Source organism: Nyctibius grandis, chromosome W, assembly GCF_013368605.1.
Source record: "Nyctibius grandis isolate bNycGra1 chromosome W, bNycGra1.pri, whole genome shotgun sequence".
In the NCBI taxonomy this organism is placed as follows: Eukaryota; Metazoa; Chordata; class Aves; order Nyctibiiformes; family Nyctibiidae; genus Nyctibius; species Nyctibius grandis.
Window position 1 is genome coordinate 9,776,712 of NC_090694.1, and position 17,694 is coordinate 9,794,405.

The 17,694-nt window shown below is 43.8% G+C and overlaps 1 protein-coding gene across 1 annotated transcript in view; it reads right to left on the reverse strand.

The window, feature by feature from the left end:
• The window catches only part of LOC137675761 (growth hormone receptor-like), a 210,493-nt gene that overhangs the window by 13,789 nt on the left and 179,010 nt on the right, over positions 1-17,694 (reverse strand). Inside the window, exons 4-6 of the mRNA XM_068421976.1 lie at positions 7,224-7,353; positions 2,995-3,155; positions 2,031-2,209 (exon numbers count right to left, since the gene is read on the reverse strand). Of these exons, the coding sequence (XP_068278077.1) occupies positions 2,031-2,209; positions 2,995-3,155; positions 7,224-7,353 (470 nt within the window). The remainder of the gene's footprint in view (positions 1-2,030; positions 2,210-2,994; positions 3,156-7,223; positions 7,354-17,694) is intronic.

A 17,694-nucleotide genomic window follows, 5' to 3' on the forward strand; every position in this document is an offset into this window, starting at 1 on the left:
CCGCGGGTGCATCCCATCAGGGCCCATGGATTTATGGACATCCAGATTGCTTAATTGGTCCCTGACCCAGCCCTCATCAACCAAGACAGACTCTTCCTCTATCCTGATTTCCTCTGGGGCCTCAGGACAGCCTCCAGCAGTATAGACAGAGGCAAAGAAGGCATTCAGTAACTCCGCCTTCTTTTTATCCTCTGTCTCCAGGGCCCCCACCTCATTCATCAGTGGGCCTACATTGCCTCTAGTGTTGGCTTTACCTGCAATGTATTTGAAGAAGCCCTTTCTGTTGTCCTTGACCTTTCTTGCAAGGTTTAATTCCAAGGAGGCCTTAGCTTTCCTAGTTGCCTCCCTACATCCTCTGACAACAGACTTATATTCCTCCCAAGTGGCCAGCCCCTCCTTCCATGATCTGTACACCCTCTTCTTCCACTTGAGTTTGCCCAGCAGTTCCCTGTTTAACCATGCAGGTCTCCTGGTACCCTTTCTTGACTTCCTACCTGCTGGGATGCTCTGATCTTGAGCTCGGAAGAAGCAGTCCTTGAATGCTAACCAACTATCTTCGGCCCCCTTACCTTCTAGTACCCTGTCCCATGGGATTTCCCCTAGCAATTGCTTGAAGAGGCCAAAGTTGGCCCTCCTGAAGTCCAGGGTTGTGATTTTGCTAGCTATATTCTCATTCTCAAGGCATGCTGGTATTACTGATGGTACTGGAGCAAGAACAAAGCTTTATTAGGGTATTTATATGATTGATACCTAAAGGCTTATAAAAAAATCAAAACTGCATTTTTAAAGAGGTATCTATATTGCCACCTGCTTTTGTAAATCCCATAAATACTCTGCATATTTTCAAGTTCTTAAGGAGTATTGATTTACTGCCTTAACTCATTTTGTAGGCTTTAAAATATAGAGGCTATGAAGTAAGTGTAGCTTAAACGAGTACAGAAAGAAATTCAGACAAGTATTAGGAAAAAGTTATAGACATTATAGGCCTGTTTGGCTGTAGACTTACTAGTAAGGAGTAGGATAAACAGAAAATGCTAACATTGAGAAGGATCAGAGGTGAGGAGGGGTCCAAGGTCTTTCACAGATGAAGGCCAACCAACCAACTTGACTATGTTTCAGTTGGTAAATTTGCCTTTCATAGATTAAGACAAATTCATAACAGTATTATCTGCCTTCCTTCTGTCAGTTAACTCACTTCATATTAATAAGAAAGTAAAGGAAGGGTTCTGCTCTGAAATGATGTTCTTATTGCATTGAACTGGTATTCAGGAAGAAGTCTCCATATGCAAATATTCCATGTCACACTGGCACTTAACCTATGCATTCAGGTAAGCTGGGTGCAATTTTTTTTCCCCATAACAGGAAAACTAACTACATGAGAAGTTAGTGATTTTCAAAAGAAAATTTAAAATACTTGGGGTATAAACATTTTATATTTTCATGGACTATCCATATAGTCACAAATTTAACATTGCTGTCTGGTATGAAATCTGTATGTTTTATCTATGTTGCATTGTTTTTACTTGCTTATTGTATCAAATTTTAAAATATAACTCAAAGTTTTTCTTTCTTTTTTTAATCTGTTGAAATGATATTTATAAATATTAGAATTTTACAGGTACCCTGAAAAATCTGGACTGACACAGTGACATTTTCCAACCATAATATTCCTGTTCCAACTACTAAAAATACCATGCACTGTTTCAAATAGCTGAGGTTTAGGAAAACAATAGGGAAATATTTTATCCTTGAAAAAACTTGTATATATGTGACTATTGCTATACTTCCTAATCTAACACAGGGATTTCAGGGTGTCTTATTATTATCCTGCGTGCCAACTATCTTGATACATAAAGTTACAATGTTTACCAAAACACTTCAGAAGAATATGGGCATATTGTTTAAGACTTAAGGTATCTTCTAGTTAGCAATTACAAACCTGTTGCTTTTCATAGTAGTACAAAAGTGTTAGGGACAGAACAAGCCTGCGCTATACTATGACTATTGTATAATAAATATTTGCTTCATACCTCCTTCCATTTTGTGTCATTAACTTCTTTGTACTGCAATTCATACTCCAGAGTAATCCATCCCTTCTGAACATCTGCTGTTGGTGGTGGATCCCATCTTACTTGGATATCCCCATGGATCCCAGTCTGACTAGTATTTAGCAGAGTCCAGTTGAGGTGGACAGGGGGATCAGGTAGTACTGTTTAAACAGAGTATTTGGAATAAACCAGCCAGTTTTCAATGTGAAATGTCCATTCTTACTACACACTGTTAAATGATTTCAGGACTAAAAAAGCATATTAACCACACATTTGCTGATTAAAATCTAAACCTATGAATCAATGACAAAGTCGCTACAAGTCTGGTAACAAGAATGCACCCTCAGTTTTGCTCAGCTGAAGAAAACGGAACAGCAGGTATTCTAGTCACTTGCAGGAATAAAGTGTTAATTGCATATACATACACCACTGCTCTGAACAAGCAATAATGTCTGGAAAATCTCAGTCACAATTCATACTGCAATAAGTATAAATTCTAGCTTAGAAATGCTAAACATCCTGATTCTGCAGATTAGTGTTGATTCAGGAACAAAAACCTATTTGGTTCCAGAACTTTGCAGAATCAAGATTTTAATGCCATCCTTGCTCACACTGAACAAGGGGATGTAGCATCCATTAGAAAGGGCTCAGAGTGACAGCAAAGGCAAACTCATCTGCACACATTTGAGAGACCACTGGTATTCATAAAGAGAAACTATGTATTTACTTTTATCCTTTTAGCTTTCTTCAACCTGGGCAATATTTTCTGGTGTGGATCACATTATATATGTTACAAAACCAAATCCCTTTCTATATATCGTATTTTTTAGAAACTAACCTTTCTGAGAAGGAGAATTTAAATACAGTATGAATAACACGAAAGCTTATAGAATCACACCTACTGTGGTATAAAAATATAGAGGTAAAATGCATAATGGAAGCATACCTATTTCATCAACGCTGAAACATTTTTCATCAAATACTTCATCTTTATTGGCAAGCTTAACACAATAAGGTATCCAAATAGAGGTGTAGGATGTGTTGAAATAACAGCTATTTTCTCCTGCAGTGATATAATCAGGGCATTCTTTCCAGTCTTCATCATTCCTAGAATGACAACAAAAATATAATATACATGAGAGAGAGATTTATAGATCTTACAAGGTACAAATTATAGATGTTACAAGACTTGTTGATAAGTCATAACTTCTATGGAAGTGAGAAATACATGTCAATATTTGTTGTGACTTAGAATGAAGCCAAACCACTATCCAAGCAACCTGCATAAATGTGTTTAGGTTCTCATGTACTGGTAGTGGCATTTCTGTGCTTTGGGTGATGTTTCCAAAAGATCAGTCAGAGAGCACATGTTGTCATGCTGGTAGGTGCTAATGACTACCAGCAAGCGCAAACTTAGGTAAATTTGATATGCATTTAAGCAACTGTTGTTCAGGCAAAATTAAATTGCAATAAGATGCCCATCTACATAATGAGATCTGAAACTGCACCACCTGCAAAGCCAAGGACAGGGGAGTGCATTGCCCTTGGGAGTTGAATTGGGATGTAGGCACTGGAGCATTGATTGCTCACATGGGAAAGTGCCCGGGGGTTAATGACGCAGGAGACCTGGCACAAACCAACCCAGGACCGCAGGTTGTGAAAGAAAGGAAGAGAAATACAGCACTGTGAGTGAGGAAGGGCTAAATTCCTTGGGATACAGAACTTCTAAAACACAGGCTTGGAACTACTAGCAAGAAACCCCTTATGTTTTTTCATTCTGACTGTTCAAAAATACATAAATGTTCTTTGTAAATAAAAGAATTGCACCAGGAAATATCACATTCATAGATTTCATTTCATCTCTTAAAAACAACAAACCAGCAGTTATAAAGAGTGGCATGGATTCTCAGACTGAGAAACGCTGCTACTTGTGTAGGGTCATTTTCATACGGCCAAGCTGAAACTATGCAGCAGGTCCAAAAACAAAGAAGTCTTCAGTAAAGCAAAATGGGAACAATCAGATTATTAGAAATATTCTACAGGAAAAGTGACAGACATTTATTCAGTATTTCTGAAGTCACTTTAGAAAAACAAATCTCATCGTGAACAGATCTGCTGCTGCTGTTCTTTATCTCAATATTCTCTCTCAGCCCAAATATAGAGCGAATAGGGATCTTTTCAAAAATTACAGTCTTGGTTTGTTAAAAATATACTGTAAATGCCTTTTCTTACTATGAGCCATTCAAGCTGTACAGAAGGAGGATTAAGCTAAACCAATTATGCCAAGTGCAGCCTTCAATACTGGAGTGAGTGCTTAAGAAGTAAAAAGGCAGATGCTACATAAATTGAATAAGAAGCATTTCTGCCACTAAGCACAGGTCTTGTGCTTAGCTGATGAGACCAGACACTTTTCTAAAGGAAATGCTGTAGCTCTGCCAGAGTCAGGACTTGATAAAGGTGTACGTGGTTAGGCACTATGGTTTGGGTTAAGCAGGAGACTGGGTTAGGTGATACAGTTCAGTCCTGAGCCTTATATGTTGCTTGCACATTAAAACAGAAATATTTTTAATGTGGATGTTCAATTCACATCTTTTATTGCAGTATACTAATTTCTGGGGCAAAGATGAAATGTGAACTGTTCAACATATGTGGTACTGCTTTATTGTAGAGTTTAATTAATTTTTAAAGTTTGTACTCTCTTGATGCATGCCACTGACAACTGTCAAGTAAACATTTACACTTAAACAGTGGTTTTAACTTGGACCCCTATATTTCTGAGAGGTCTCAGAAAAGTAAGAAATCAAGCTTTGCCATTAAGCTTAAGTTTGCTAGGCAAATTTATCATCACCAGTAGAAAGCATCTGTAGATCAAAAAGGCTGAAACATTAGATGGAACAGAAACTTACATCCTCCTATTCCTGTGAACAAAAGGCCTCTTTTCCTTAATAGCCATTACTGGTAATGTCTATGTCCTCTTTCAGGCTAATCATTGTAAAATCATGAAAATTACAAGAGCTTAAGTGGAATGTGAATCAGAATTGAACAGGGCTCAAAGAAACATAATCCTCAGTCTCAGAGCAGACTTTTTACCTTGACCTACACATTCAGACTTTAATCTAGCAATTAATCTAGGCCTTTGACACGGTCCCCCACAATGTCCTTCTCTCTAAATTGGAGAGATATAGATTTGATGGGTGGACTGTTCGGTGGATAAGGAATTGGTTGGATGGTCGCATCCAGAGGGTAGTGCTCAAAGGCTCAATGTCCAGATGGAGATCAGTGACAAGTGGTGTTCCTCAGGGGTCCATATTGGGACCAGTACTGTTTAATATCTTCATCAGTGACACAGACAGTGGGATCGAGTGCACCCTCAGCAAATTTGCAGATGACACCAAGCTGGGTGGTGTGGTTGACGTGCCTGAGGGATGGGATGCCATCGAGAGGGACCTGGACAAGCTTGAGAAGTGGGCCCATGGGAACCTCATGAGGTTCAACAAGGCCAAGTGCAAGGTCCTGCACCTGGGTAAGGGCAACCCTTCGTATCAATACAGGCTGAGGGATGAAGGGATTGAGAGCAGCCCTGAGGAGAAGTACTTGGGGGTACTAGCAGATGAAAACCTGGACATGAGCCAGCAATGTGTGCTCGCAGTGCAGAAGGCCAACTGTATCCTGGGCTGCATAAAAAGAAGCATGGCCAGCAGGTCGAGGAAGGTGATTCTGCCCCTCTACTCTGCTCTCGTGAAACCCCGCCTGGAGTCCTGTGTCCAGCTCTGGAGTCCTCAGCACAATCATAGAATGGTTTGGGTTGGAAGGGACCTTAAAGATCATCTAGTTCCAACCCCCCCTGCCATGGGCAGGGACACCTTTCCACTAGAACAGGTTGCTCAAAGCCCCATCCAACCTGGCCTTAAACACTGCCAGGGAGGGGGCATCCACAACTTCTCTGGGCAACCTGTTCCAGTGTCTCACCACCCTCACAGGAAAGAATTTCTTCCTAATATATAATCCAAATCTACCCTCTTTCAGTTTAAAACCGTTACCCCATATCCTATCACTACATGCCCTTGTAAAAAGTTAAAAAGTCCCTCTCCCGCTTTCCTGTAGGCCCCCTTCAGGTACTGGAAGGCTGCTATAAGGTCTCCCTGGAGCCTTCTCTTCTCCAGGCTGAACAGCCCCAACTCTCTCAGCCTGTCTTCATAGGAGAGGTGCTCCAGCCCTCTGATCATCTTCGTGGCCCTCCTCTGGACTCACTACAAGAAAGACATGGAGCTGTTGGAGCTGGTCCAGAGGAGGGCCACAAAAATGATCAGAGGGATGGAACACCTCTCCTATGAGGAAAGGCTGAGAGAGTTGGGGTTGTTCAGCCTGGAGTAGAGAAGGCTCCAGGGAGACCTTATTGCAGCCTTTCAGTACTTAAAGGGTGCCTATAAGAAAGGTGAGGACAAACTTTTTAGCAGGGCTTGTTGCAACAAGACAAGGGGTAATGGTTTTAAATTAAAAGAGGGTAGATTCAGACTAGACATAAGGAAGAAATTTTTTACGATGAGGGTGGTGATACACTGGAACAGATTGCCCAGAGAGGTGGTAGATGCCCCATCCCTGGAAACATTCAAGGTCAGGCTGGACAGGGCTCTGAGCAAGTTGATCTAGTTGAATATGTCCCCGTTCATTGCAGGGGAGTTGGACTAAATGACCTTTAAAGGTCCCTTCCAACCCAAACCACTCTATGATTCTATGAATTGATCAATGGAAGTTCTAGAAAACTTTAATAAAAAAAATTGAAAGGTGCTTATATCCACACTCCACATATGAGCACAGATATAAGGAATCTCACAGTTGCATGTCAGTTTGATAAGGAATAAACTGAAGTTCTCTGTTAAAAGCTCCTTTCCCAAGCCATACAGTGTTCAGTTTTGGATTCTGCAACCTGGACCTAAATTTAATAAGAATGTGTTCTTAATTATCTGCCAATTAATGCTTGTCACTGCAAAATGCTTGTTTTTTAACAACATATTTTGACATTGAAAAATATGTATTTAAATGACAGTTTTATGCCCTTAAAAACAATATGGTTCACATCACAGCAAAAAATTAACAGCAATGAGCTAACAGGCATATCAAAGTACATGACTTCTTTTTCTTTTCCTCTTTCTTTCATTGTTTTCATATTATTACCTTTTCATGTACAATAATTGTATTGTTCCTGGAGCAGTGAGGTTATAAAAATTTCCATCAGTCCAATAACATGAAAATGTCTCCAGTTCAGGTGATCTGCACTTGCTGATTTGTGGCCACTGCAAAAGGTCTGTCAGGAAAAATGGCAGGGGACAGAATGAGAAACATTAAACAAATCCATAAGACAGACTAACAAGCCGGTAAAATGAAACTCAGCATTTTTTATGAGTAATTAACTGTCCTTCCAATTGCTTACGTACGAGGCAAGATTTAAATTCTTCTTACATGCATAAACGTAGATGAATGTACCTGTAGAAAGACAAATTTGAAAGATGGGTCAAGCTCTCTTTCATGCAGTGTGGAAATGTTAGTATCACAGCCTGACACACAGCATGGGGATATGCCAGCACTGTAGCTGTAGTTCAGTACAGATATACCTGAATTAGCCCTTCACTTGCTTTAAAGAAAGTGTGGTACTGCAGAGCGCAGTATTAGACTAACCACAGCTTACTATTTACCCAGCTGAGCAGTTTTGCAATGTGTCTACTCATTAGAGTAGGTACCTTGAACTGAGTTCAGGTTTGTGTATACTACATTGTGTAGATATAACCTTGGTCTAAGAGAGATAAGGGCACCTCTAAGCATGTGCCTGTTCTGCCACATGTTGCTTTCATATTCATAATTTCTGTTCTTTGTCAAAACTGAAACGATGTAGGGCCATGAAACGACTGGTACAATTAGTCAGCCTCATCAATCCTTGTGAGAAAAATAAAAAAAGTTTCAGGTATGATTCACTGCTTTCAAAGTAAGTACTTAACCTTTTCCTGATTTTTAAGGGTCTAATGAAGCAGCCATTCTAAAATGCCAATGTTTCCTATTTGGCCTGGAAAGCTTTCCATAGCAAGATCACATACTGTCCTGGTTTGGCCTAAAACAGACCAATTTTCCTTTCAGTGATTTTTTACTTTCAGCTAAGTTTCTTCTAAGTAACTGCACTTTCTGAAAGTAACTGCATGTTTTGCAGACAGTGTCTGCTTCCAGGACTGATAACGCTCGAAGTTTGTAGTTATCACTGAGGCACCGGTAGGGATGTTATGCAGAAAGGCTCTTGCTGTACTTATTCTTAGAGAAACCAAGGTCACTGCTAAATTCCTCACTGATTATGAGTGAAGAGCTGCAGGAGGGTCGCACCTGCAGGGAGGAGCGGACAGGGCAAGTGACCCAAAATTGACCAACGAAGGTATGCCATCCCATACACGTCATTCTCAGTATAAAGCAGGGGGATCACGAGGGTCTCGCTCCTTCTTGCCCTTCTTGCCCCCCTTCTTCTATGGCCGGTGTCCGAAGAGGACTCTCTGTTTTCCTGCTTCCCCCGATCCCGATCTGTGCATCCCTGAATCCAGTTCCCATCTGTCGCTGGGCCCAGTCTGGGCCTTCCTGGAGCCTGCCCTGCAGTGCCGGTGGTGATGTGACCATCATCGGGGGAGCTCGATCTTAGTTTTGTATATATTTGTATATATTTAATTATTTCCATTATTATTATTATTATACTCTTTTTCATTATTATAGTTTATTAAAACTGTTTTAACTTTCCAACCCATAAGTCTCTCTCCCTTTTCCCTTTCCCTTTCCCTTCTGTGGGGTTGGGAGGGTTAATATAGAGCACCTGCCACCGGTTTAATAGCTGGCCCAGCTTTAAACCGTGACACATGCACATGGAAGCATATACCTCTCTTCACTGTCTGGGAAATATGACCATTTATTTAAGAAAATTTCTCCATGAAGCACCTAAAATGTAGATATTAGTTCTTTATGTTTGATGAAATGATCCCTGGCTAGGGAACGACATGATGCTACTGGACTCTGCATGTCAAGATCATCCTGCATCCAGCTCTGGGGCCTCCAACATAAGAAGGAAATGGAGCTGTCGGAGGAAGTCCGGAGGAGGGCCATCAAGATGATCAGAGGGCTGGAGCACCTCTCCTATGAAGACAGGCTGAGAGAGTTGGGGCTGTTCAGCCTGGAGAAGAGAAGGCTCTGGGGAGACCTTATAGCAGCCTTCCAGTACCTGAAGGGGGCCTACAGGAAAGCAGGAGAGGGACATTATTCAAGGGCATGTAGTGATAGGACAAGGGATAATGGTTTTAAACTGAAAGAGGGTAGATTTAGATTAGATATTAGGAAGAAATTCTTTCCTGTGAGGGTGGTGAGACACTGGAACAGGTTGCCCAGAGAAGTTGTGGATGCCCCCTCCCTGGCAGTGTTCCAGGCCAGGTTGGATGGGGCTTTGAGCAACCTTGTCTAGTGGAAGGTGTCCCTGCTTGTGGCAGGGGGGTTGGAACTAGATGATCTTTAAGGTCCCTTCCAACCCAAACCATTCTATGATGATTCTGTGATCTTTATTTCTTTGCTAACAGCCCAAAGGCTGCCTGTAAGATAGGGGAGTCTGCAGGCATAAATTGATATGCAGGGCTAAGCCCTAGGTTTTATTCTGCCTTATTTCTTGTATCTGTTTCTACTGAGTACTATTACAATGCTAACCACAGCTTGACTTTTAAATTTTCTCTTCCGAGAAACCAGAACTATTTGTATTTCTTTGGCTTAATGGTTTATGCTGGGTTGACCTTGGCTGGATGCCAGGTGCCCACCAAAGCCGCTCTATCACTCCCCCTCCTCAGCTGGACAGGGGAGAGAAAATATAATGAAAGGCTCATGGGTCAAGATAAGGACAGGGAGAGCTCACTCACGAATTACTGTCATGGGCAAAACAGACTCGACTTGGGGAAATTAATTTAATTTATTACCAACCAAATCAGAGTAGGGTAATGAGAAATAAAAACTAAATCTTAAAACACCTTCCCCCCACCCCTCCCTTCTTCCCAGGCTCAACTTCACTCCCGCCTTCTCTACCTCCTCCCCCGGAGTGGCACAGGGGTATGGGGAATGGGGGTTGCGATCAGTTCATCACACAGTGTCTCTGCTGCTCCTTCCTCCTCAGGGGGAGGACGCCTCACACTCTTCACCTGCTCCAGCATGGGGTCCCTCCCAGGGGAGACAGTCTTCCACAAACTTCTCCAGCATGGATCCTTCCCACGGGCTGCACTTCTTCACTAACTGCTCCAGCATGGGTCCTTTCCATGTGTCCTTTCCACAGGGTGCAGTCCTTCAGGAAAAGACTGCTCCAGCGTGGGTCCCCCACGGGGTCACAAGTCCTGCCATCAAACCTGCTCCTGCGTGGGCTCCTCTCTCCATAGGACCACAGGTCCTGCCAGAAGCCTGCTCCAGCGCGGGCTCTCCACGGGGTCACAGTCTCCTTCAGGTGCATCCACCTGCTGCAGTGTGGATATCTCCTCCACTGTTAACCTCCATGGGCTGCAGGGGGACAGCCTGCCTCACCATGATCTTCACCACAGGCTGCAGGGGAATCTCTGCTCCAGCACCTGGAGCACCTCCTCCCCCTCCTTCTTCACTGACCTTGGTGTCTGCAGAGTTGTTTCTCTCACATATTCTCACTCCTCTCTCTGGCTGCACTTGCTGTTGTGCCGCAACTTTTTCCCCTTCTTTAATATATTATCACAGAGGCGCTACCACGGTTGCTGAATGGCTCAGCCTTGGCCAGCGACAGGTCCATCTTGGAGCCAGCTGGCATTGGCTGTATCCGACATGGGGGAAGCTTCTAGCAGGTTCTCACAGAAGCCCTCCCCTCTACGAAAACCTTGCCACACAAACCCAATACATGGTTCAAATTGTGTCCTCTACAGTCTACACTGCCAAGCATCCACATCAGGGAGTAACTAATACAAGAATATTCATAGAATCATATAATAATAGAATATCTCAAGTTGGAAGGGACCCATAAGGATCATCAAGTCCAACTCCCTGCTCCTTGCAGGACTATCTAAAACTAAACCATATGACTAAGGGTATCATCCAGACACTCCTTGAACTCTGACAGGCTTGGTGCCATGACCACTTCCCTGGGGAGCCTGTTCCAGTGACCGACCACCCTCTCAGTGAAGAACTTTTTCCTAATGTCCAATCTGAACTTCTCCTGATGCAGCTTCATTCCATTTCCACATGTCCTATCGCTGGTCACCAGAGAGAAGACATCAGCAACTCCCCCTCCACTGCCCCCCTTGAGGAAGCTGTAGACTGCAATGAGGTCACCCCTCAGCCTTCACTTCTCCAACTGAACAAACCAAGTGACCTCAGCCACTCCTCATAAGCCTTGCCCTCGAGACCTTTCACCATCTTGGTTGCCCTCCTCTGGACACACTCTAATAGTTTGATGTCCTTCTTATATTGAGGTGCCCAAAACTGCACACAGTACTCGAGGTGGGGGCCACACCAGTGCAGTGTAGAGTGGGACAATCACCTCCCTTGACCAGCTAGCTATGCTGTGCTCAATGCACGCCAGGACACGGTTGGCCCTATTGGCTGCCAGGGCACACTGTTGACTCATATTCAACATGCCATCAACCCAAACCCCCAGATCTCATTCCACAGGGCTGCTCTCCAGCCTCTCATCCCCCAATTTGTATGTATAACCAGGATTACCCCATCCCAGGTGGAGAATCCATCACCTGCTCTTGTTAAATTTCATACGATTAGTGATTGCCCAGCTCTCTAGCCTATCCAGATCTCTCCGTAAGGTCTCTCTACCCTCGAGGGAGTCCACAGATCCTCCTACTTTAATATCATTGGCAAACTAACTTAATGTACATTCGATTCCTATGTCCAGATCATTTATAAAAACATTAGAGAGCACTGCCCCTAAGACTGAGCCCTGGGGAACCTCACTGGTGACTGGCCGCCAGCCTGATGTAACGCCATTTACTGTAACTCTTCGAGCCCAACCCGTCAGCTAATTGCTCACCCAGCCTATTATGCACTTGTCTAGCTGCGTGCTTGACATTTTATCCAGAAGGATACTGTGAGAGACAGTATCAAAAGCTTTGCTAAAATAAAAAAACACCATATCTACTGGCTTCCCTTGGTCAACTAGATGGATGACCTTCTGTTTTGCTCACCCCATATCATTGCCTCATTTAACACTTTGGAGATTGAATAAGGCTTGTACATATATGTGTAAATAAGAGATTTCATAAGTTGTGTGGCTTATTACACAGAATCACACAGAATCAATCAGGTTGGAAGAGACCTCTGGGATCATCGAGTCCAACCGTTGCCCTGACACCACCATGTCAACTAGACCATGGCACTAAGTGCCATGTCCAGTCTTTTCTTAAACACATCCAGAGATGGTGACTCCACCACATCCCTGGGCAGCACATTCCAATGTCTAATGAACCTTTCTGAGAAGAAATGCTTCCTAATGTCTAACCTGAACCTCCCCTGGCAAAGCTTGAGGCTATGTCCTCTTGTCCTATTGCTAGTTGCCTGGGAGAAGAGGCCAACTCCCACTCCGCTACAACCTCCCTTCAGGTAGTTGTAGACTGCAATAAGGTCACCTCTGAGCCTCCTTTTCTCCAGGCTAAACAACCCCAGCTCCCTCAGCCGTTCCTCGTAGGTCAGACCCTCCAGACCCTTCACCAGCTTGGTCGCCCTCCTCTGGACTCGCTCCAACACCTCAACATCTTTCTTGAAGTGCGGGGCCCAGAACTGGACACAGTACTCAAGGTGCGGCCTCACCAGTGCCAAGTACAGAGGGACGATCACTTCCCTAGACCGGCTGGCTACACTGTTCCTAATAGAGGCCAGGATGCCATTGGCCTTCTTGGCCACTTGGGCACACTGCTGGCTCATGTTTAGCCGGCTGTCGATCAGCACCCCCAGGTCTCTTTTTCCACTGGGCTGCTTTCTAACCACTCTTCCCCCAGCCTGTAGCGCTGCATGGGGTTGTTGTGGCCAAAGTGTAAGACACAGAATCACAGAGTCACAGAATGTTAGGGATTGGAAGGGACCTCGAAAGATCATCTAGTCCAATCCCCCTGCCAGAGCAGGATTACCTAGACCATATCACACAGGAATGCATCCAGGCAGGTTTTGAATGTCTCCAGAGAAGGAGACTCCACAACCTCTCTGGGCAGCCTGTTCCAGTGTTCGGTCACCCTCACCGTAAAGAAGTTCTTCCTCATATTTAAGTGGAACCTCCTGTGTTCCAGCTTGCACCCATTGCCCCTTGTCCTGTCAATGGATGTCACTGAGAAGAGCCTGGCTCCATCCTCATGACCCTTGCCCTTTACATATTTATAAACATTAATGAGGTCACCCCGCAGTCTCCTCTTCTCCAAGCTAAAGAGACCCAGCTCCCTCAGCCTCTCCTCATAAGGGAGATGTTCCACCCCCTTAATCATCTTTGTGGCTCTGCGCTGGACTCTCTCTAGCAGTTCCCTGTCCTTCTTGAACCGAGGGGCCCAGAACTGGACACAATATTCCAGATGCGGCCTCACCAGGGCAGAGTAGAGGGGGAGGAGAACCTCTCTTGACCTACTAACCACACCCCTTCTAATACACCCGAGGAGGCCTTCTTGGCCACAAGGGCACATTGCTGGCTCATGGTCATCCTGCTGTCCACTAGGACCCCCAGGTCCCTTTCCCCTACGCTGCTCAAGGCACTTGTTCTTGTTGAACCTCATGCCGTTGGTCTTGACCCATCTATCTAACCTGTCCAGATCCCTCTGTAGGGCCTTCCTACCCTCCAGCAGATCAACACTGCCACCCAGCTTGGTGTCATCTGCAAATTTAATGAGGGTGCACTCAATCCCTACGTCTAGATCATCTATAAAGATATTGAACAGCACCGGTCCCAGAACTGAGCCCTGGGGAACACCGCTAGAACCGGCCGCCAGCTGGACTTTGCCCCATTCACCACCACTCTCTGGGCTCGGCCATCCAGCCAGTTTTTAACCCATTGAAGAGTCCACCCATCCAAGCCCCGGGCAGCCAGTTTATCTAGGAGGATGCTGTGGGAGACAGTGTCGAATGCCTTACTGAAGTCTAGATAGATTACATCCACAGCCCTGCCCTCATCTACTAAGCGGGTCACTTGGTCATAGAAGGAGACCAGGTTGGTCAAGCAGGACCTGCCTTTCATGAATCCATGTTGGCTGGCCCCGATGCCCCGATTGTCCTGCATGTGCCGTGTAATGGCACTCAGGATGATCTGTTCCATCACCTTGCCTGGCACCGAGGTCAGGCTGACAGGCCTATAGTTCCCTGGAACATCCTTCCGACCCTTCTTGTAGATGGGCGTTACATTTGCTAATTTCCAGTCAGCTTGAACTTCTCCAGTTAACCAGGACTGCCGGTAGATAATCGAGAGTGGTTTGGCAAGTTCATTTGCCAGTTCCTTCATTACTCTGGGGTGAATCCCATCCGGGCCCATAGCCTTGTGGGTGTCCAATTGGCACAGCAGGTCACTAACCGTCTCCTCCTGGATTACGGGGGGTTCACACAGCCCCCCGTCCCTAACTTCAGGCTCTGGGGGCCGAGTCTCCTGAGGACAACCAGTTCTGACATTAAAGACAGAGGCAAAGAAGGCCTCATCCCCTGACACTACACTACCCTCCTCATTCAGCAAGTGGTGGAGGCTCTCCTTGACCCTCCTTTTGCTGTTAATGTATTTGTAGAAACTTTTTTTGTTATCTTTGACCGCAGCAGCCAAATCAAGCTCTAATTGAGCTTTGGCCCTTCTAATCTTCTCCCTACATGACCTAGCAACATCCCTATAGACCTCCCACGTTACCTGACCCTTCTTCCAGAGCAGATAGGTTCTCTTTTTTTCCTTAAGTTCTAGCCTAAGTTCTCGCCTAAGTTCTCTGTTTAACCAGGCCGGTCTTTTTCCGGCCAGCCTGTTCCTGAATATTTAGCAATTCCTTTTTAAAGCACGTCCAGCCTTCCTGGACTCCTTTGCCCTTCAGGACCGACTCCCAAGGGACTCTGTCCACCAACCTCTTAAACAGGCTAAAGTCATCCGGCCGGAAATCTAAGGCAGAAGTTCTGCTCTTGCCCCTCCTTACTTCCCCCACTATCGAAAACTCTAACATTTCGCGGTCGCTATTCCCAAGACGGCCCCCGACCCTCACATCTCCCACTAGTCCTCCTCTGTTCACAAACAACAGGTCAAGCAGGGCCCCTCCTCTAGTGGGCTCATTTACCACTTGCATGAGGAAGTTGTCCTCCACACATTCTAGGAACCTCCTAGATTGCTTCCTCTCTGCCATGTTGTATTTCCAGCAGACATCCCCCCTCCCCCCTTAAGTATTTCTTCTTACCAACTTAAAATAACTGATGTTTGATTAGAAAGATTTAAAGAGAAAGGTTTTTTATTCTGTTCCTTAGCCACCATGCTACATTTTATTGAACTTTATAGAAATTTCTTTTTTAAATTTAAAAAAAAAATTAAATGAAGTGTTGCAGCAAATGGAAAAAATCACACTGTTCTTTTTCAGAAAATATTGAAATTAAACATTTTGACTATTGCACCTGGTTTTGTTTGGTATGGTATTCAATATTTGACAGCTTTTGCCTAAATCCCAAAATGCTTTTGGTTAACCTTGATTTGATTTTTTACACATTTTTACACCATTTATCAAACAATTTTCACCTGATTGAAACCAGCATATGATCATGAAATTGCAAACTATTATAACATAGATCAAAAATAAATCAGAATAAAAGATTCAAGAACAATACTGTATTTATAACTTTTTAAATTCAGGAATGTTCCAGCTTTCAAACTTGAATTTTCTTTTCTATTTAATGGAAAATAAAACCATTGTTTAAATACAAAACAAAGAAAAATAAATGAAATTTTGTGCCTCTACTTCAGAGACGTGTATAATTGCCTCAATTGCATAATGCCTGTAATCAACAAGACATGAGTCTCTCCCTTCTTCTATAAACAGAGTGTGCAAGAAAGTACATGCTATGGCGTTTCCTGTTTCTATCCTCAGCTACATGAATCAAGAACAAATTTAGGTATTTTTACTGAAAGAGGTTAAGAATTTGAGAAAATGGTATACTGGAAAACTCTCCTAAGTTAGAATATTTCTGTTGATGTCTGCACCATATTTATAACTAAAACATACAATATTTAAAGCCCATGCAGACCATGTCCTCATCTTCAGGGGAAAAGTCACACAGTCACTTCTTAACATGATGAAATGAACTGAATAGAATGAAACGTCACTTACATTTTGAGAGGTCCAGCAGGATCTTAGATATAGGCTCTACAATGTCTTAATAATTAATTCTGTTGAATTCACCAGCTTTATATGCAAGCTAAATTAAGGACTATAAGATGTACAAACTTTTCTAGAAAAATGGATTATAACACAGCCAGAAGTGGCATCAGTTACAATGGAGAGGATTATCAGTGCACACAGAATAAAGATTATCATCTTTGTCGGGGAAATGGACAGTGGGATTGAGTGCACTCTCAGCAAGTTTGCGGATGACACCAAGATGAGTGGTGTGGTTGATACTCTAGAGGGAAGGGATGCCACCCAGAGGGACCTTGACAGGCTGGAGAGGTGGGCCCGTGTGAACCTCATGAAGTTCAGCAAGGCCAAGTGCAAGGTCCTGCACGTGGGTCAGGGCAATCCCTAACATGGATACAGGCTGGGCAATGACCGGATTGAGAGCAGCCCTCTGGAAAAGGACTTGGGGGTGACGGTTGATGAAAAACTGAATATGAGCCAGCAATGTGCACTCACAGCCCATAAAGCAAATCGCATCCTGGGCTGCATCAAAAGAAGCATGGCAAGCAGGTCGAGGGAGGTGATTCTGCCCCTCTACTCCGCTCTCGTGAGACCCCACCTGGAGTACTGTGTTCAGCTCTGGGGGCCTCAGCATAAGAAAGGCATGGAGCTGTTGGAGCGGGTCCAGAGGAGGGCCACGAAGATGATCAGGGGTCTGGAGCACCTCCCCTATGAGGACAGGCTGAGACAGTTGGGGTTGCTTAGCTTGTTATGGTATTAGGATGTATGATTAGCTACTATATGTAGACCTAGCACAGCACAGTCAGGCCCAAGACAATAAAAATAGAAATAATACTATTTTAATTTCAAAATAGGAAAAAAGTGTTGATTTAAGAAACATGAAAATCTTTCTTTCTTTCTCTAGCTGCTCCTAGAGCTGTTTCTTTTGAGAAGGTAAGCAAAAACATGTATCGCATCTGACAGCGTCCAGGCAATCACACAGCTCCCTCTAACTGATTAATCTTTACAGAAACAACAGAGAGTTGAAATACATACGAGCTTAGTTTACAAAAAAATAATCTCTAAGTAGATATATCCAGTAATGGTCCTCTAAGTTATAATATTTAAGCTCATCCTTCTTCCCTGAGATAAAAGAGTAATATAATAAATAAGAGGGACTGCCACAAAGACAGAGGCCCCACTGGTGATACAGAAAATTCCCTCTGTATTTTACAACTTCTGTTTCTGCTTCTTGTCAAGATGCTATGGCTTCAGGACTTGGAGAAAAGAGAAGTGAAGACACGTGC